This window comes from Cupressus sempervirens, chromosome 9 (genome assembly GCF_028749045.1).
Source record: "Cupressus sempervirens isolate cs-2001-9-10 chromosome 9, ASM2874904v1, whole genome shotgun sequence".
Taxonomy (NCBI): Eukaryota; Viridiplantae; Streptophyta; class Pinopsida; order Cupressales; family Cupressaceae; genus Cupressus; species Cupressus sempervirens.
This window is the reverse complement of record NC_143126.1, coordinates 43,118,816-43,140,833: the sequence shown is the minus strand read 5'-3', so window position 1 is coordinate 43,140,833 and position 22,018 is coordinate 43,118,816. Positions and strand designations below refer to the sequence as shown.

At 33.7% G+C, this 22,018-nt stretch overlaps 1 protein-coding gene and 1 pseudogene across 1 annotated transcript; both read right to left on the bottom strand.

Annotated features, from left to right (window-relative positions):
* Nucleotides 1–13,479, bottom strand: part of LOC149537529 (lipoamide acyltransferase component of branched-chain alpha-keto acid dehydrogenase complex, mitochondrial pseudogene) — an 83,492-nt pseudogene extending 70,013 nt beyond the window's left edge.
* Nucleotides 13,480–13,516: 37 nt separating this feature from the next.
* On the bottom strand, nt 13,517–17,299 carry LOC149537528 (AP-1 complex subunit mu-2-like). Its single transcript, XM_089802347.1, is given in 10 exon segments — nt 13,517–13,611; nt 13,970–14,096; nt 14,209–14,350; nt 14,513–14,610; nt 14,722–14,818; nt 14,964–15,071; nt 16,206–16,309; nt 16,401–16,577; nt 16,727–16,791; nt 17,092–17,299. Coding segments are annotated over 10 exon segments (1,221 nt in total).
* Between the last annotated feature and the right edge of the window lie 4,719 nt (nt 17,300–22,018).

Genomic DNA, 22,018 nt, shown 5'->3' with positions numbered 1-22,018 from the left:
TATACTTAAGTAAATAGAATAAATAATTAATAAATAATTATTTACTCTAACACCCCCCCTTAAGTGCAACTTAAGCTCACAAAATGAAGATAAAATGCAGAATGGGTCTTGGTAATGGGGCCATGTTAGGTACCCATGTACAATGCAAAGAAATGGAACCTCTAAAAATGGGGAAAGAGGGAAAACCTCATAGGAAAAACCCTCCCCTAAAAAGAGGTAAGTATAAACATGCTGAAAAAAATGAAGGAAGGAAGGAAGGCCTCAACAAGAACCCCCCAAGGACAACTTCTATTGGAAATGTTTCAGGAGACTCTCTCAAAACCATAAGCACAATCAACCCCTCCACAAGAGATAGAAAAGATGCCAAAGCCCCCCTAGAATAATGAAGCCCCTAGAGAAGGAATTGAACCAATGAAACTCCAATGTGGAGTCAACAAGGGAAAAAAACAAGGAAACCCCTAAATGAGAGGGAAAATTGGAAGGCCTAGCTAATGCCCAAAAGAAAAAGGATGAGGATCTTGAAATGGAATCCCCAAGGCAGGTGTGATGACACTATCCTGAATGTTTGCTATAGTATCTGCAACAAGTGCACCTAGAGGTTTGATGAATGAAGTTGGAGGATTAGGTAGATTAGAAGAAGAATCCTATAGAGGAGAAAAGAACTCAACTAGATGCGGTGTGGTAGTCAAAATAGGGATCTCAGGAACAATACAAAGGTTCAACTATCTGGACTGCACCACATGATGCTCCTGCGAAAGAGATGGTGGACCAAAGTGCGAGAAGGTGTAGAGATGAGTGGAATGATCAACTACCTCTGTAGCAATAAGAACTCCTATAACACAATCTCAAATGAAGACTGAATCAGCAGTGAACTCAATTATCTTCCTTGATCCACTGCGTGTACTCTAAGAAATTGAGAGAAGGTTGGTAGACAAAGATGGAACATACAATACATCATTGAATATACCATCTTGGATGTGAACTGAACCTTTCCCATAGACTGGTAGGGTAGTGTTATTCCCCATGAGAATACGAGGAATAGGAGAAGCCTCAAGAGTAGAGAAGACACCTTGAGAAGATGTCATATGGTGAGAAGCACCTGAATCTAGTGTCCAAGGGACCTGTGAAGGGGATGCAATGAAAGCTTGTAACACATGACCCTTTCCAAGATCTAGTGTAGATGTCAAAGAGGTGGAAGAAGACTGAAAATAATACCCTTGTGAGATAGAAGAGGATGAAGATGAAATAGTGCTTTTTTGAAGAAGAGCTTGCAAATCTACAATCTGTTTCTCATAGCCATCAAATATCTTTTAAAAATAATGTGCCTCATTATGAGATCCTTTCCAAAAATAGGAATAGGTAGGAGTCTCAATCTTCTTTTTCTCTTTCTTCTTAGAAGAAGATGATGAACTAGTAGAAGGGGAATCTAATATTAGCTTCGACTTCTGCTCCTATGTATCCTTGGCAAGCAATGCCTATGACTGTGAACCTAAAAGTGAATCAATCTGAGTGATCTTGGACTGTTCACGATTTAATCGATCAAAAAAATCTCAAATGAAGGCATCCTGTGTCTATCACCTAAGACATCCATAGTGGAGTAGAATGTGGAAGAGAAGATCTGATACTATCCCATCCACTTTGAGAGTATAAAAAAGATACACTCATCATCTGTCTTGGTTTTCTCACATCCCTACAAAAGTGTACGTAGATATTTGAATGGGAAAGTTTTCAAGTGTTAAAGAAGTCAACTCTACATCAAGCTAAAGTGCTCAGAACTCATTCACTATGCCAAATAAAGTCTAAAATTTGAGCCAATAAGCCCGTGGAGTGGTCAAACCATCCAAGTGAAATAGTAGATTGTCTGAAATGTTTAGTACAATCAATCCCATGGCCTCATCCATTTTATTCCTATGCTAAAGAACATCAAAAGAGGATGTTGGAGTAGGTTGGTTCTCATCCAGACATGACCATAAGCCTTTTGACATGAGAAGCCTTATCATTTGTGCCTTCTAGGTGTGATAGTTGTGTGGTGTTAGCCGAGTCATAGAAAGATACAACATTGGGAGAAGAAGATGGAAGTAGAAGGGTCTATTCTGAGGTAAATTGTAGAAAAGAAAATGCTCTCCCCCCTAGCCACAATGCAAAAGAGATCAATTAACCACCCCTAATGTATGATTTGGGCACTCTATACTTAGTGCGACTACAATAGCCAATTTAGGGCCTATTTCTGAGAGTAGTATTTTTGTCCATAGAACCTATAATCGAATTGCAAATCTAGAAAGTAGAAAAAAAAATATGCACCTTCAAAAAAAATGGAACCTGATTATGTGTCTAGATGAGCCCATGCAAAGCATTTATAGTGGCAAAAATTAGAATTTATGAGTTGTAGAAAAATTTAGGAACAAAGATCTCAAACCACCTACACTACTGTGTAGATCATGAAATTCTACCCCAAAACAAAAAAAATTGCTTGAAAAAATGAGTCCATATGAGGGAGATATCATTGTTTGAAAATCACCTCTATAGTTATTTTTTCTAATTCACCACCATCACATCTCCAAAAAATAAAGAAAAAAGCCCAAAAAATGTCAAATCTATAATTTCAAACCCTCTTTCTCCTTTTTCTCCAAATATTGAAAAAATATTCTTCCTCTTGATTGAAGAAAAAATTACAAACAAACTAGGGTTTGTGTCTCTAAATCACGGCTTCAAAAATCCTTCAGACCAAGAAGCAGCAGAGAGACTTTGATACCATGTAGGAGTTGATAAAATCCAACTCCATAGCTTGCCATTATCACCTGCATGCAAATAGCTTTCTGAAGAGAAATCGAAGGAGCAAGAGCTTGAAGGAAACAAAGCAAGAGAAAATATTTCACAATAGGAAAATGAAATTGTTATGTGAATGAATAGATTTACAATGAGAGAGAGAGTGAATATAAAGGCCTCAAGGAAGCTTGTAGAACAAGCTAGAAAGTGGTAGAAGATAAGGTTGACAACTAAGCATATGTCCACAAAAAGGTGGAACATGCTAGAAGGGAACAAACTCCCGTGTTGTCAACACCTCATCACTACAACTATTAACTAATGCATTAACCTAAGTAAACTTAAGTAAATAGAATAAATAATTAATAAATAATTATTTACTCTAACATAGATTTTATTGAATAGAAACATAATTGGGCCTACTTTGAAACATAATTGGGCCTACTTTGGACCATACCCATGCCTTATATTTTTAAGATTCACCCTCATTTCTTAGAAATGACAACAGAAAACTGTTTGCTCATAGTTTTGTCTAGCAATTTTTGGCAAGAAATATTTTGATCATAAACTAAAATAACAATCCAAGGCATAAAATAACAATAATAATTTGTAAAAGCAATCAATAATAAATTACATTAATTTATCCAAAAACTATATAATATTACTTATTCATATTTAAACATACGCAACCTAAGATGATAAAATAGGATGAAATGGAATAGAAACATGATATGGAAGTGAATATAATGGTTTAAAATGGGTCATAAATGGCTCTCATCAAGGTCAATTTTCATTAAAGAATTTCAACAAATACAATGGTTGGAAAGTCACAACATGTTGACTTTAATAAATAAAACTCATTTTTCAAATAGAGATACCAAATATGGATTAATAGTTGACTCATTGATTGGCCTTCATTGTCATCTCCACCACTGATTTTCTTGGCAACCCTTCAAGCAATCACTCTTTAGCTCAACTCTTCACTATTCAACATTCTGCTCAAATTTCCCAACCAATAGAATCAACACTACTCCAACCTTTTTAGGTCTTCTTAGCCTCTACAAACATCTTTAGATTATCCCTTATGCCTCCTTAAATAAGGAGCTTGACCTTTTTTCTCTTAAACACCATTATTGATCTTTGGGTTAGTTCAAATTCATCGAATCCTTTCATCTTTTCATTCCATCCTTCCCATCTAGAAAATTCTCCAAACTTCTCTTTGAATCCATGCATAAAAAAGATCAAACATAGTTTTACTCACTTTAAATGTTCTAACTCATCAATCCTTATCTTCAACACACTTTCCATATTCTAAGAATTCAACTATGTTAGCTAGGAGTTGAGATTCCTTAACATACAAATAAATCCTCACACTCAGCCAAAACTATGTTTCTCAAACTCTATCATCACCCAATTACTTGGTTAATACTATCTTTCCTCACTCAGCTTACATTGACTTCACTTGGTCCATTTTACTGATATTAGATCCAAATTTTCTATTACTCTGTCTTTTACTAGTGCTTGGATGACACTGAATTTTCTTAGCTTCTATTGTTTACTCGGTCAACACATGCATAGCTCAACTTAAAATATAAGTTATTTAATCTTCTATCTCGAATTGTAGTTAAGCCTATGTATATATTCTTCATTGGTCATCTCTTCTAAGATTCAATACAACTAACTCCTTCACTAAGTGTTATGATTAAATAACACATTATCTTGTCAAGGTCCAACTAATATGGAACTATACTCTTGTAGAAAAAATCTCACCAGGGATAACTTTAAGAAACCTCTCCCATGAAAAATATGTAAAATGATCGTGAATTCAATATTAAATGTGTAGGAAAATTTTCTAATTTAGGATGATTTTTTTTTATTCGAGGCAAGGGAGAAAATTATTTTCTATTGTCAAAATTTTCCTTTATGTGTCAAAAATAATAATTGTAGCAAATTAGTCTTTTTTGATATGCATTTAAATGTAGGTGAATTTTTTTTGGTCAAACATTTTTGTAATTTAAGAGGTGAATTAATTGTTTCATATAACACAAAATATTAATATAGTTCGCTAATAAGTCAGTTTCTATAGAGAGATTATTTAATTTTTTGGTGAACTTATAGAGTAACAAGTGGTCCATGGCCCACATTCCAAGTGTACATTGTACAATGTACTTGTAGTTTGCTAATCCATTAATATTCAACTAATAATGTGTCCTTTTTATTACCAACTTGGTCATCATCACTTTTCATATTATCATTTTTATGGTGAAAGCAATTAATTTGAACCATTGATGTAAGATAGATCAATGGATTCAACTCTATTTTGAGCCTAATTCAAAACATTATAACATAAATTCTAATTCTTCCTGAAATTAGGACATGTATGTGAAAGCCCAAAACATAAAATAGTTGGCTAAATAAGGTAATTGGAGACACGTGCCGATAAAATGGTAGACAATGAGAAACTCCATGGAAAATATTATTTTATTCTAAGGGTGAAATAACATTTGTAAATAAGAAAACAATAGGAAAAGGCTAGTGGGAATCTTAAAATAACTATGGCCTAAATGTAAATTTCATTGGCAATTGGACAAGGATTTGCAACCAATTATGTGTAAACTAATGAGTGATTAGCCTAGGATTTGGACCCAAATTATCTAATATCTTGGCAATGTGGTTGACCCCATCTATAGGTTTTATTCACCAAATTGTGATTTCCCAAAAAGATGGAATCGCCACCTGGTGAAGATTCACCACTAAAAAAATCACTGAATCTCACCAATAAGGTTTCACATTAATGACAACATAACAATTTCTCTGATTGTAGTTTCTTACAATCTCCCACTTTTGCATTGATGGAAATAGCTCTAGTTACCATGCAATCCAAAATACTTGACTTTCTTCAATCAACTGCTTCTGTGTTTAGTATGAGATCTTCATTAATGTCCTTAGTTTCATTCCAATTCTCATTTTAGCATCCAATAATCTCTCTAATATCATCTTTTGGTTATATTCTATTTTTCATTCATGCAACTTTGATATCCAACATCTCTATTAACATCTTCAAATAGCTCCCTCTGTCATATTAGAACATAGCCTTCCTATTTTATATACATCATCTACATTCTCTAAATGGAAATACATCTATCATTCTCTCCTTCTATTCTTATTACCATGATCTCCCTATCTATAATGCCTCTTCCTATTTTCTTCTTCATATGGTAATGAATGAATTTCTCCCTCTTTCTACAATATATTGATGGTAACAACATAATATCTCCCTCCTTGACAACAATGTAAAAAAAACTCCAACAACATCATTGATAACTTTGTCTCATACATTTTCAAAAATTTAGATATCTATTGGTCAACCCTCTAAACTAGGTTCTTCTATCCTCTTGCTTATGACCAATTCAACATCTCGTGCTTCTCTCCTTTCACTACTTTAGGCGGGTCATAAAGTGTGACCTTCTGCATCAACTTGTAATATATTTTGATCAAAAGTTTTGATGTAGAGCTCTATCCTAGCCCATGTGGCCTAATGTAGGGGAATTACCCCTTGTTTACCTCTTAGATATTCATGTTCTTCCTTAGGTAAACATTTTGTGAATATATCAATAATTTTTTCCTTTGTATTCACATACTCCAATCTCACTTCTTTTTCATGTACCAACTCTCTCAAGTAATGACAATTGATAGAAATATGCTTGGTCTTAGTACACATCACATTATTTTTAGCTATGTTTATAGTACTTGAGTTATAGAATATAAGAATTGGTCACTAGTATAATTGACCTCTATTTTTCAACAAAATATAGTCAAAATTTCTACCCAAATTGGTTGAATGATCCACAAATGGCCTTGTTGGTATTTTTCCCATCAAAATTTCAACGAATTATTATTTAGGTAAAACTTTTCATGCAAGTCTTGGTCAAAGTTGGCTTATACATTTGGCCATTGTGGTCATAAAAAATTTGACCATTGTTGGTCAAAAAATGTGGCCGATCTGATCATGATGCCAAACCCATGATAGTATCATGGTCAATTATTTGGTCAAAATTGTGACAAAGTGTGGTTGGAAGTTTGAGTAGCCTTGGTTAAGGTTTAGAAATAAATATTTACATTTGATTATTATGGTCATCAAAACTTACCCCAATGTTGGTCGAAAAGCCTACCACATCCAACCGAGAAGCCAAACCCATGGCAATGCCCTTGTCAGTGAGTTGGTCAAAATTTTGACCATAGTTGGTCCAAAGTTTGACCATGCTTAATTAGGTTTTTTTGTGGTCTCACTAGGGGTTCCACATTTTGAGTCACAAAATGGGGACCCCCTAGTTTCAAAATTCCCTATGAGGCATCTTGTTTGAAGCCTCAGTCATTTTGGACCTCCCAAGGGTCTAGGTAAAACCCTAGTCTCTAACGTAGAACAATTAGGCAGTCAGAGAAAATAAAATATCAATGAAAGACTTCATAATGCATGAAGTGCACATGTACATGTGTACCAAGTGTACACAAGTACACTTCACCCTACTCTGAGAGCACATGTGCATGTTTACACCCTCAGAGGTGTGCACCTTCATAGGCACACAACTATGGAGGTGTGCACAAGGCTTCCCACCTCTCTTACACAAATGCATTGATGCACACCTATTCAAGGTGCACATGTGTGCTAGTTCAAGATTGCACACTTAGCCACTTAAGAGGAAAACAAGGTGAGCACTAGTGCACCCTATACAAGTGTGCTAGGTGTGCTAGTGCGCAAAATTGGCTATTGGGGGGAAATTTCACTTTTGGGTAGTTTGACTAGTTTTGACACAATTTTTTGTTAGTCTAAGTCTTGTAGAGTCCTTTTTTGGATCTTTCAACATATGATGACTATTTTTTCTTCTTTGTTTAGATAAAATGACATCCTCATTATCCATAGCACAAAATATATCTATGGTATTGCATGTGCATTTTCAAAATAGGTGCTTTGAGATTTCAGATAGAAGAAGCAGAAGGAGTTCAAGTATATGACAATGTTGGGCTATAAAGAAGGGATAAATCATCAAAAATATCCAAAATAAGTACAGTAAAGTGCTCCTAGGCCTCATCTAAGAAAAAAATAGAAATTATTTTCAAAACTGTGAACTTTAATTTTTTGGTGAATTGAGCACCTTGCACAATTCCCTGAAGGTGCACAGGTGTGCAAGAGTGCAGGTGTGTAATTTGAAGATTTGGTGAATAATTATCTCTAAAGATGTGTAGATTGGAATATCTAAAACATCCAAAGGCCCCCAAGGTCTTGAACATTAGCATGACTTCCTTGTCTTCTACACTAGTTAAGATCACACTGAAACCCATGATTTTCAAGTTCCAGGGAATGCCCAAGAAGTTACACTTCATGATTTTCACCAAGAAGTTAGGGAAAATTATGAATCTCTAGAATTATTATCTCCTCAATAAATTACCTTTGTTATCCAAAAGTTCAAAGGGAAACATCCACACATCATTTTGGTATAAAGGGGAAGAAAACCTAGATGCTAGAAATCAAGTTTTAGCACTTGGAAGATTTTTTTAGATTTTTGGGTCCTATCACCAAGGTGCACAAGTGCGTCTATGTGCTTTTCTCAAAGGTGTGCCAACAATTTTTAAGAAGAAGAAATGCACCAATAGTTAGCTGCCAGTTGTGTAGTGCCTGCCCTAGTTAGCATTTTTGCTATCATTGTTGAACTCTTTTAGGGCTAGTTTTATGTTGATGATTAATAATGGCATTGTTTTAAGATTATCAGATATTGTTTCAGATTTAGTTTATTATATGATGAGATTACTTGGCACTTTATAGTTCATGTATGTATGATGATTATTTCAGTGTTTGTAGTTGTTGATGGTGATTAGTTAGTTGATTTATTATCATATGTCTTTTCTTATGGATACTTACCCCATACTTGCATGTGTATGGTGTGCATGTTTTTTTTCTTTCTGTATGGCATTTCTGATGTGGTTAAGGAAGGGAGTCATAGTCACCTGCTAGTAGAGATCTACACGATGCACCTCTTCCTGCCATTGCCTATTTAGCTTAGTATATATTGTACTTGTACATGTGTGGATTTTATGCAAGTTGCAGGTACTGGGCATCGAATTTCCTAAATTGCTAGGATGAGCATACCCTATCACATTAGCTCAATGGTAAGAGAGGGGAGATAAATTCTCAAGTCCAAATCCCAAACCTTTAAGCCATTTGTCCTAAGTGGAAATTAGGACAAGTATTTGAGTTGAGTACCCTCTGAATGCGTTGGATGACATAATTCATGATATTAACCCTTTTGGTTTGATTTTGTATGTGTTTTTCTATAATGGGTTTTTCGTATTTTATTTTATGAGTCTTTGGTGTATTTTCTATTAATTAAGCCTAATTAAAAGATTTAACTAATCGTTTAATTTAATGGAAAACTAATATGATATTTTAATATTTATTTTATTTTATTAATTGGAAAATTAATTAAATAAAATAATTAAATTTGGAGATGAAAGTTATAAGTTTAAATTTGGAACGTGACAATATTTATTTTAATAATAATATATTTAGAGTTCATTTTTAATAAATGCTAAATAATATTATTATCTATTCTAGCAATTGAGTTTCAAAAATAAATTTAAAAGTGGAAAAGATATTAAAACTATTAAAAGATTCTAGATCACGTGATGTGTGCATGTGATTAAAATATATTAAGATAAAACAAGTGGATTTAATAAAGTGAGTGCATGAGATTTAAAATTAATAAATTAATTTAAAAATAGTCAAGTAAATATTAAATAAATTAATATGCATTATTCATCTACATAGGAGTATGCGAGCTCTTGGAAGTTGTCATGTTGACAACACAAGAGTTTGCACTCTAATTATGCACATGTTGTCTACACTTAGGAGTTAGCATATTATTTGAGCACATGGTGTCTACAACATTCTACACACCTCATCATGTTTATCTTCTTATCGTGGAAGTTATGTGCTTATTTGTCATGCTTATCTCCTAGTTCTTTCTAGACACATTCTAGATGCATCTTAGAGGCCTTTATATAGAGGCTCTCCTAGTGTGTATGGACAAGCTTACATGCATTCAAGAAGTTCATATGCTTCTACATGCTCATATGCTTCTACAAGCAATTCTAGTCACTTGGGAGTTTCCGTTGGTTTGATTCTTGAAGGAATGGTGAATGTTGGAGAAGGAAGGAATTTTTCTATGGACTTCTGAGGCATAGAAAATTAACATCATTATCTAGGTGCGCTCGTGATTTTCACATATTCCATTTGCATTCTTTCTCTTCCTGTCTTCATCGTGTCTATTACATGTGTCTGAATATACTCCATGAATGAATCTTCAATCTTGAAATTGGAATCTAGATACGTATGTTAATTTTTATTTGGTTGCAAAGAAACATTAGGAAACCCTAGTTTTATTTATAAAGAAAATTCATCACAAACTACCTTGTCACTGCCCCTTACATAGACCCAAACTCATACATTCATAACATTTTATCTAGACCAAATTTATTCGAACGCTCTAGTCAGCCTTGGCATAACTTGATCCTCTCCAACATATTTCAAATTCGGCTCGATCCAATGGTTCATTAGGGAGATATGGCCCCTATACTTGGACTGTTTTATTCAATGACAGTCATTCTTCCATTTCCCATAACTAGGAGTTCTTTGTGCTTAAACTTCACAAAAATAATCTATCAAAGCATGGAATGAATTAAAAACTAAACCAACATAGATCTAAGACATTTATAATCAACATTTGGAAATTGATTCGGGTTTGGGTTCGAATAAAAGTAGAATCTTATTAATATGCATTAGTTTTATATGATTTATTATCTAATCTAATTAAATCAAATTTAATTAAGATTAGTTAATAGTAGAAGAAGTGTAATTAATTATTAGTCAATTTAAGTAAATGGATTTTTAAATGAAGGAAAATTAAAAGAAAAGAGATATTAATAAGTGGAATTAAATAATCAAATTATTAATAAGATTGATTTTACTTAAAATCAATGAAGATTATTTCAAATAAATGAGTGTCCTTGAAGTGTTTTAACGAAATTGTAAACTAATTATTTGAAAGTTGATAAGTATTATTTTTATTATTTGAATAGTGGGAGACACATCTTGAAATTATTAGTAACATTGATTTTTAGTGAAATAATGCGAATGATTTGATCTAAAAGTCAATGGGAACTAGTTCAATGATTTAAATAAGTAAATAATTATCTTATGATTATTTTAGAAAATTGTTTTAAAATAATGGAGGGATAATTCTATGTTTTATTCAAAAAGATAAATGGGTTGACTTGGAGATTAAACGAAGAATCTTACATACTTGAAATGTACTTGAAAATGAAAACTGAAACCTAATATTTGGTTTAACCATATGATTGCAAAAGAAAACTAAAATGTGTTTGTATCTTGTTCTTTATGCTATCCATGTTTGGGGTTTGGGTGGTCCTAGACTATTGACCAGTTAGGATGTTTACCAGAGGCTTGGGAGTTATGCGAATGTGATGGCATGTTGATGTTATTTGGTCTGGATTCTTTTAAAACCCAACCATGGTAATGCGATGGTATGCTCTATGAGATGTTTGTATTTATTGCTTGTTATTGTTTTTCAGTCTTCATGTGTGAAGCTGAGATGTATGTGTATGAGACATTTGAACTAATCATTTTAGAGTCATCGATCAATTATACTTGGACTACTTTTCAGTCGTCATGATGGGACTGAAGTGTTGATTTATTCTTGATGTTATCATGTTGTGACATGTTTTGGACTTGACCATTTTTCACTAATACATTTGGCATCAATTTGCGATGGCTATGTGTCACAATTATGATAGCTATGTGTTGCCACTATGACAGTAATAGACGTCACTATTTTTTTGTCCCAAAATATGATGTCTACCCTATTTCCTCACAATTACGATGCATAGTCGTCGCAATCCAACCACTTTCTTGTGACACCAACCTTGTCACAACTTGTGGGGTATTCGTTGCAATAGTGATGCCTCCAAGGTTTTTGTGATGGCAGTTGGGGTGACCACCTGTAGTGACTCCAACAAAGACCCTGTCACAATAATTCCTTTTTGTCTCACAATTGCAATGGAGACAATTGAATTGTGACGGAAGGGGGTGTCACCTTCACAGCAAGCCTGTCAATTCATCTTTTTTGTGTCGCAATTGCGACGAGATGCTATGGAACATGGCATCGCCATTACTAATCTCCAGTCGCAATTGCAACAGTGGCAGAGTAAAACATTAAAAAAATTTGTTGGCTTCCAACTACATCAAACAAAATCAAACCTCTTAAACCCTGCGTAACTACATTTGGTCACATCTTATATTTGAGCAGGATGGTGTCTTATTGGTGTTCCCTTGATTTTTTCATGAGATATTATTATTGAGCCATCCAATCGGCTATAGGAAAAAGATGATTCCTAAACAATCAAATTAGCAATATGGTCGATCTGCATTGCATTTGGACACTTGGTTTGAGGTTCATCTCATCGATTCCCATTCATCATAGGATCTTTATTTGATTAGACCTCGATAGAAAACATTGAGATTTCCTGAGCGCCAAGTCCAAATTGTGCAGGCTTCAATCTCCACATATCATAAAGCCTGTATATAGAGTTGAGCATCCTGTAGATGGAAGCTTCACTTGTATTAGCTCTTAGATGGTGTGAGAATGCTCAACTCTATATACAGGCTTTATGATATGTGGAGATTGAAGCCTGCATGATTTGGACTTGGGGCTCGGGAAATCTCAATTTTTCTATTGAGGTATAATCAAATAAAGATCTTGTGATGAATGGGAATCGATGAGATGAACCTCAAACCAAGTGTCCAAATGCAATACAGATTGATCGTATTGCTAATTTGATTGTTCAAGAATCATCTTTGTCCTATAGCCGATTGGATGGCCTGATAATAATATCTCATGAAATAATTGAGGGAGCACCAATAAGACACCATCTTGCTCAAATATAAGATGTGACCAAATGAAGTTACACAGGGTTTAAGAGGTCTGATTTTGTTTGATGTTGGAGGTAGTTGAGAATGACGTAGCTGGAAGCTTCACCTCCCTTGTCTCCTCCCTTTGCCTCACTCCTTCTCAGGCCTTAATATGTCATACTTATGTTGCTTAAATCATTGAGTACTAAAATTTTTGCTAAAATTGATTCCTGACATTTCTCTTTTCAAAAGCTTTCTTATAAGGATAAAGTATGATAGAAACAATCTCTTGAACATGCACACACTTTTTCGGATATAGTGGACTAGGAATGTGCAATATATATTTTGTGCACTACAATATCATGTAGTGAAACTGATCATACAAATACAAATATAGTAGTGAAACCATGGAAGAAAAAGCCAATAAAATTGGGAAGGTTCAATGAAAACAAATATTATGAAAAAAGATTGCAATGATGTGGCATTAGATTGAATACATTGATATATGTAATTGGATCAAAAATATCTCTAGATATTAATGCTAGTAAAGTAGCATCATAATTTTTTGAGATGTGTGTATTGATCTCATCATTTTTTATTTAATTAACATTACTTGAATGATTTTAACAGGACACAGCTATTAGGCGGATAGTCAAATAACATCCTTTTATTTGATCCTTCATTTAGAAACTAAAAACAACTTAATAAGCCATCAGAATGATCAAATACCACATTCTCTCTTTTTTACAACATTTATTAGTTATCACTAGTCTAGATCATTCTTAGTTCATATTCACCTACTATTCTGATGTACCTCACCCATGGCAATGCTTGATATCCACTCTTTTCAATGATTTTCAGATACCCGACGTGTAGTAAAGAATTGCAACAAAAGAAAGTTGTTATAAAGTAGTAGCCTAAATCTAAATGAACAAAATGTAAATTCTCAACCATTTATTCAATACATCAATTTACTTGTGGAGCTAAATATTTAAAAAGCATAATGATTTTCACTGAGGCTAATATAAATATAAGCAATGAGCTTGTTCTCATCAGAAATATAGAAGTGAACACACAAAAGGGTCCAACACTGTGATGACTTTTATGGAGTCAGTCCAAAACGACCTGAAATGACTCAAATTTCAAATAAGTTATAAATCATGCTAATGAGCTAATGATACTTGCAAAAGCAATAATCTACATTTGCAAACTAAAGTTAAGAAATGACCTGAATTCCTGATATATCAAAATATGGTATCTCAAATTTGACACGAATAGGCACCCACTTTTCTGGGGTTGCTTCTTCAATAGTTATGCTAGAAAGGCTAAATTCAACCCTCAATATGTATTCATGAATCAAAACCCACATAATAAGTCAATTAAGAAACTAAAACATTAGGGTCTAGAACCATGGTACTATTGACCATCTTTGAACAAGAAAACCAATGAAAGCTGTAAGATACCTTTCCACCAAGAAATGATTTTATTTTCCAAAGCAAAGCATCCCTCTCTGGGGAGTATGTAGAAGTACCCATTGATGTGCATACATGAGGTGTAGATGCATCAACTGGTACTGGCAATTCAATTTCAACATTTGTTGCTGTACTGCAAAGTTAAAGAAAAGCATGAGACAAATTAGAAAATACATAGAAATATCAGTCATACTTAAAACATTCCCTAAAGCTAACATGTTAGAAAGATCTATCTAAATAGCAGATAAATCAGATCTAAAATAGGCATACATAAGCCAGAGAGATAATTTGAAACCTGCGATCTTTGTATTGGCTACGTGCTCTCACCAAATATTCTACCTGGCTTCTTGAATGCTTTTCCACTTGAGCTTCAACCCATATCAATGGCTTTACCTGCAAAGTAATAAAAAAATATGATATGAAACCTACTTTAGAAGGATATCCTTCATAACAGAACTTCAAAGATTTGACAACAACTGCATTCTCTTGAATATATGAACAAACCTGTGTGCTAAGTCTATAGTTCATAAGATCAAAAGTCCCATCATGAGGTATGAAGGATATAGTTCTATCATTTTCAAAATGAGCAAGATTAATGCACCTGACAAAAGAAATAGAAATTAACATATGCCTTTTCAAGGGAAAAAAAGACCAAGTACAACATCAAAGGAATTTGCAAGCACTTTAATATAAGATAAAATTGATAGTTTAAGGAATTGAATAAGAAAATGAGCTTGATTGCATACTGATGAAACTTGATGTCATCCAAATCAATTGCTTTACCCTTTGATGCTTTTCCTTGAGCTTCTAGTAGCACCCTATCATTGAGTCCAAGTTTGTATTCTGGCATTCCGCTGAAAAAAAGTGAATCAAAATACACTTGTCATTAATAGCTAGCTATGTAACATTTCAGTAGTCATGCTAAAAGTACATTATAAATAAATAAAAATTAGAAATAGCCACATTTTGCACAAAAAAAGCTAAATTAACCATGAAACACAATCAATAATTCAATGCCAAATATTAAATCAAAAGTTATAAAGGTTTAATACTTATGGCATATGTATATAAAAAAGAAATCATTAGTGGTCAAACTACTTCCAACACTCAATAATTATATAAAACGTCTAAAGATATATACATATTAGTATTTTATTCTTTTTTTGTAATTTTTCATACAATTTTATTTCCAAGATTAGCTGTGGGAATCCAGCTTCAGCCTTGATATGGCAAGGGCACGGGTGTCCTAACCAAATTATTCCAGATACATCTATTACAGACCTGGGGAAGGCCTACAAACTGTATGAATTGGACCTAGTCTGGGTATGGGACCTAGTGCAGCATAATCTAAACTTCAACATTTGGTCATTATAATTTGACTTTTAATCTATCACTCTAAACTCTCTAAGAAATTGGACTCTGTTCAATCATCCACCATTGTTCATTATTCTTCTATATTTGTTTTACTCTCGCTGAAGCATGTAATCTATTGAAATGAAAGTATCCAACAACGAAGTTGGTTGTCTCGTGACCAAAAAATTGTTATTTATTAAATCTTAACAATGAATATGAACATAATATTTGTAGTTATAAAAGTTGGACAATTTTTAGATTCTTTGTCTAATGGTAATTCATAATTCTACCACATAAAAATAAATACAAGATGTTTATTATCTGAACTCTCATGCACCAATCCAGTTCTCATAATATATGTCTATTTTTTTAGCTATGTATAAGCATACATGGGCCTTTCAGCTTAGAAAATGGGGTTTGTACTATTTCAAGGTATTCCACAAGTAGGGTACATATTTAAGAAAATAGGTTTGCAGTAACATTATAATGTTCTCCATGAACCTAGCTGGAGTTTACAGTGTTTCAACTTAGTAGAGATTATGGGAAACAGTTCCATGTTTCCTATCTATAGTCTATTAGTTTTATTTCTAAAAGAACTCAATAATAAGATTATGCATGGGGTAGGAAAAAACTACCTCAAGTACACTCTCATCTTCAGCGCTCCAACCACATTAGATCGCACTATTTGCCCATTGCTACTCACAAGAATATTTACACTTTCTACTACATCCAAAAAGACCTTTAATAACAAATTAAAAGCACAAAATTAGTCAAATATCAATTGCAATATTCAAGAAAAGCACAAAGTTAAATCTGGATTAGCCTTCAACCTCATTTTTTTTGTATTGTATTCCTTCACTTCACTAGGAAACTGCATTTGTAATAGACATTGGAGGTCGCTGAGTGACTTCCATCCTGTAATCATCCATTTTGATGAATTTAGTAAGAATATTTGCCTCTATATATTGAGGGTACCTGAAATCCATTATTTCATCTAGTAGTTCATACTGCACAATGGGAAATAAAAGTGGTGAAATGGTATACACATATTTTAAATTTTAAGTTCGTGATAAAATATTCTCAAATAGTTCATTACAAGGAGTTCTGAACCCTCGACCCTCTGTGGATTAGATTAAAAATAGATGTGTACACTCACAACAATGAAAAAATTGTCTCTCAAAGACTCTTCTTCTAGCTCTTCAAAATAGTACTTGAATACATGCAAAAATAACACACATGACAATCCAAAACTAAGCCTAAAGTTGACATGTGAATCAATTATTGCAACACACTAATCATAGCAAAAAACAAAGAGGAACATTAACAATTCTTGATTACTGTAATAACACCTAAATATGCATGCAATAGCTACAAATAAAAGAATTATATGCATACACTAGAATCCTTGGCTCTATAGGTTCAATAAGTTCCCTAAATGTAGTGTTCCATTTAATAATTGAAAATAGAGCCTTGGACAAGAAATAAATTGTGAATAAGAAGTGTAGATTGTTGAACTTACATCCACAACTTGATGTAAAAATAATAGTAAGCTAGCTACATTAGAGTTCTGTCTTGATGCTGCCATAAGGTAGATATTGTTATGTTGAATGAACATGTAAGTCACCCCATTGTCATAAAGTACTGGATTTTGTAATGTGGGATCACCCTGTCCATGTAATTCCATCAAAAAACTTGTCAAAACACATATGTTGAAACCATCCTCACACATGGCCAATTCAGCCTTATAAGAGACAAGATATAAGAGAGGGTGGTACAATTTAATGAATATATTCATACGAGACAATGCAATTTATGTGACATTGGCCACCTAAATGTCTTTAACTTTTAAGTAATTTTCATACCTCTATGTAAATATTCCATATTTGAGAAGCTTCTTTGTACAACATTGCAATTTTTAACTTCATGATGCACATAGCACATATGAGTCAACAGAAACTATAGCTTCTTGTGTTCTTTCCACAGTTTTAAAAGAGTTCTTATCGATAGATCCATGTAAGAATTTTATTCCTCTAAAAATGGTTTTATTACCAGTTTTAAAGAAAGTGGACACAAACTAACTAAAGAATCTTCAAATCGAGGACTGGAAGTTACATTGATGCAGAGCCTTCTAATATCCCCTTAAGGAACCCTATTCAACTCGAGGATTCAACAATGTCTTGGAATCCACTCAAGGAACTAGAGTTCAACTCAAGGATCAATAAGAAGTCCTTGACTTAGTAGATATCTTCCATACACCATACGCACAAATTCACTTCCTACCTCGTTACCACAATCTCTAGTTGTATAAATTTCCTTCTAGGTCACCTAGTGTACCTAGCACCTCCATCATACCAAAATCAAACTCTGGCATCTCTCACTGAACCTAACACCTTAGACCATCTTATCATGGCCTATCTACCATGCTTCAACTCTTCACCAGCTTCCAACAACCCATCTTTCACCATTTCCTACTTTAGCCCTTCTAGGCCTGTCTAGTAGCCCTGTCCTACAACAAATTGCACTTTTCTCTCTAACTCCCCAAACAACCTAGTGACTTAGTCACCTTTTCAAATACCATTTATGGTTTTCTTCAAACCTTGCAAATATCAGTTTCTCAACCTGTGACTGTTGCACCTTTCTATGGCTATCACTACAACAATTAGGCCTAATTAGCCCTTGCCTAAAAAAGCAACTATGCTTTGCACACACACCCAACTCTCCAAACCTTGAAACAGTCTTAAGGCATCTAATAAATGATAGGATTCCACAATTTTTTTGACCCTCCATACATTTCTAGACACCTTTTCATCAAACCCTCCCTTTAAGGGTTTCTAGCATAGGGCTTCCTAGAAAAGACCCTAAATCAACTCATAAAACCTTTCTATTGGCTCAAACACATTTATACATACTCCCTAAATTTTTTTCAACACACATTTATCCATTCCAACATTTATTTGCTCATATTCACCATGTGGTAACTTGCAAATGCACCTTCACTGTTTGGTACAATAGTCACCTTGCTGTTCTTTTCTTTGTTCACTATCACCTGCATCCTCCTGCACTAAAATCATAAAAAAAAACATATTCATACACTTAAGTGCCTCTCCCACAAGTTATAGTCCATTCATAGAAAGTGGGAGATGCTTGTCTCCATTAATGACTACAAAACTGTGACAATCAGTCACATTCCCTATGATAGTAGAGATTTCAAAGATAGTTTTAAAAAAAAAAAAACTTACAAAGTCCTTGCCAAGAGTTAACAAATCATGATAATCTTTTTAAGGAGCAACAACAATAAATCTTGAATATAAAGAACTTTATTGGATTACCAAGTCAAATCTTGCAATTAGGAAACTATCACTGTGACAGTGAATAGCAGATTTCTTTGATTTATTTATTTTCTTGTTACATACACCTCTCTTCAACTTCTGCCCTTGTGTCTTCTAAAGACATTTCTTTTCTAAATGTTTTCCCATCTAACTAACTCATAAAACTGAACTAAAGCCCCCTTGGATGCCAACTGCTCTTCTAACTATCTTATGACAGCAAATAGACAGTTTTTGTAACTTTTTTAACATCATTACCTTTGATTATCTTTTGTGACCTTTTCTCGGCTAAAGACTTATGACAACTATAATTTCATTCCTAAATGACTCTAAAAGACCTTTTAAAAAACTCTTCACACACCTATAACCTTAACTAACCCCATTCAAGCCTAAGTTGGCTTTTGTTGCCAATGTTGGCAATTTTACAAGATCTGGCACTTTGAGTGCATTTTACATCATTTAGGGGCTTTAATAGCCTATTACATCATGTAAAAACTACCATCCACCCATAACTCTTCCTAGGACACCCTAGGACTTCAAATGACCCCTTACATCATATTGACTCCCTATTTGTGCCAATTTTCCTATTCTTGGCAATACCCTACATTTTGCCAACTTTGTGAAATATAGAGAAATATTTAGTATCTTATTGAGCTTCACTTTGTTTCGAGAATAGTTTAATATTCTCTACTAAACAGGGCCAACCACATGAAGGTGGAAGCTCATTTGGCCCCACCCCCCTCCCCCTAACATCACTCTACATTCCTCATTAACATCTAACATTCATTCATTCTTTCAACCATTAATAAAATGTAACATTCAATCAATATCACATGATAAAATTCATTAACACATTAGATTCATAAACATGAAACATTCATCAATATTTTGCATTAACACATAATTCATGAACATTCATTAGCACATAATTAAATTCATTGAGACATAAAATTTAGTCATTATCAATTAAGGTATGTAGATGACAATCATTTCTTTTTTATCTTTCTATCTCATTTTTCTATGTAAGCTCTAAGAGGAACATCAATGTCATCATCAATTTCCCCCTCATCAGTTGTTCTTTACTCTATTCTTGATGATCTCAAATTCCTATGCTGTTGCAAAGGGGGGTCCTTTGCAATAACAAATAAAAGAGTTAAATTAAAAATAATTTATTATAATTGTTACAAGTATTTAATTATTTTAAATAACATAACTGTGGTGCTCTTTACCTGATCTGACCACATCATTTTGTCTGGACTCAATGTCAACACGCTCATGAACATCGACCCCTCGATCCTCTACAATTGCTATACAAAATGTTATGTTAATCCAAACACCAATTACAATTACATATAAAAAATTTAATAGAAAATGTATACCTCCACCACTAGGATGCACATCATGCGAACCTTCAATATTCATAGATTATGTAGAAGGATTGTTAGGCTGCATTCCAACATCCTACACATTGTTATTATTGCTTGCTTAAAATAGATATACTCACTTTATATTAGAACTTTACATCAAATAAACTAATTGGTGAAGTATTCAATTTGAAATAAATTTCATTTAGCTTATTTACCTATGGCTCAAATGCATCATTATTAGAACCTTCCACATTGATTTCAGCTTGTAGCAATTTAGTCACGGCTCTATAGCCTTGTTGGAAGCCAATTCTCTTATCCTCTTCTGTGAGGCATCTCTTGAACTCTAAGCCTTGCATTTTTGCATGGTATGGTGAATTTTACTTGCATTGTTTCATCAACTAATGGAGGATAGTTAAAATATCAAAAGGAAATACAAAAGTTGCAAAAGTTGAGGATCAAGAGCATAGACAAGCTAGTCTATCCTAGCATTTCCCATCACAATATATGAAAAATTTGATACAATTTTTCATTTACTAATACTTACAACTCATGCTTGAAGTTTCAAAAAACCACCAGAGCCAAGCTTGTGTGTCTCGTGCTTTTCTAGTCATGCCTTTGTTGCCTTTGATGTCTCAGGCAATCTATGAAAAGTTTGAAATATGTTAGATAGTATAAATATAGAGGTTAATTAGTACATAATTACATTCTCAACAATATCACATACCTTGGTGTACTCTCTACTAGTGTAATTGCATTTTTCTTGTCAGCTTTATACTTTCCATCCAAAATCAGAGCCTGCCTCTCAACCTCAGGAACATAGGGCAGACGCTCGTACCTAGGGTTATCTCGTAAATTTTTTCTGTACTAGTCCCTAATATACTTCAAACATAAACCAGCTTTTTCAAGGAGCTTGTTTCTCTCAAATGCATGAGGTCCAAAGAGTTGGGTCATGCTCTCTATAAGATCATCCTTCAACTTTTTATCTTGGTTATTCCACCTTTTAAGTAAAAAAAAAAACATGTTAGACTCATAAATGAAGTGAAGCTACCTTTAATATAGTTCAAGAAATGGATGAAAAGAAAAACTATTCTAGCAATGATATGAAATAAAAATAGTGGTTTGGGGTTTTAGTTAGGATACGATGTTCCACTAGGTAGGCATGGTGGGCCAGAATATTTGCAAACACTCATCACCAAGTTTTTTCCAAAAAACATCATTCCCTACAAAACAATCATGGGATAAGTAGTTGATGAAGAGTGATCAAAAACTAAATTACTATTATATCACTATAGAATAATAACTTTAAAGTACCTAGAACTTTGGCTACTTTTAATGGAATGCCTTCATCATCGTCGCTAACGATCAATATGACATCCTTCATCGTTCCTGTACTAGGAACATAGGAACATTTAGGAAATGATGCTGCAGCTCCTATTGCAAAAAGTTTCATAAGTTTCATGAGTCTTTGTCACAAAGTATAGACACATAACACTTAAACACATAAAAAAAGAGAGAAAAAGAGGGATTTGTGTACCAGTAGATGGTGCAACAGTTGATGCCTATAAGCTGCATGTTGTCGACTCAGCAGTCAAAAAGAGATTTGTGGTTGTCTTGGATGGAGGCGATTTTGTTATAGGATCTAAAGCTGAAGAGTAAATTTTTTAGAGCATGCATAAATATAGAACGTGTGGACTAGCATGGACAAGATTGTTAGAGCATTAAAAAAAAGGATTGTTCGAGCATGTATTGTCAATG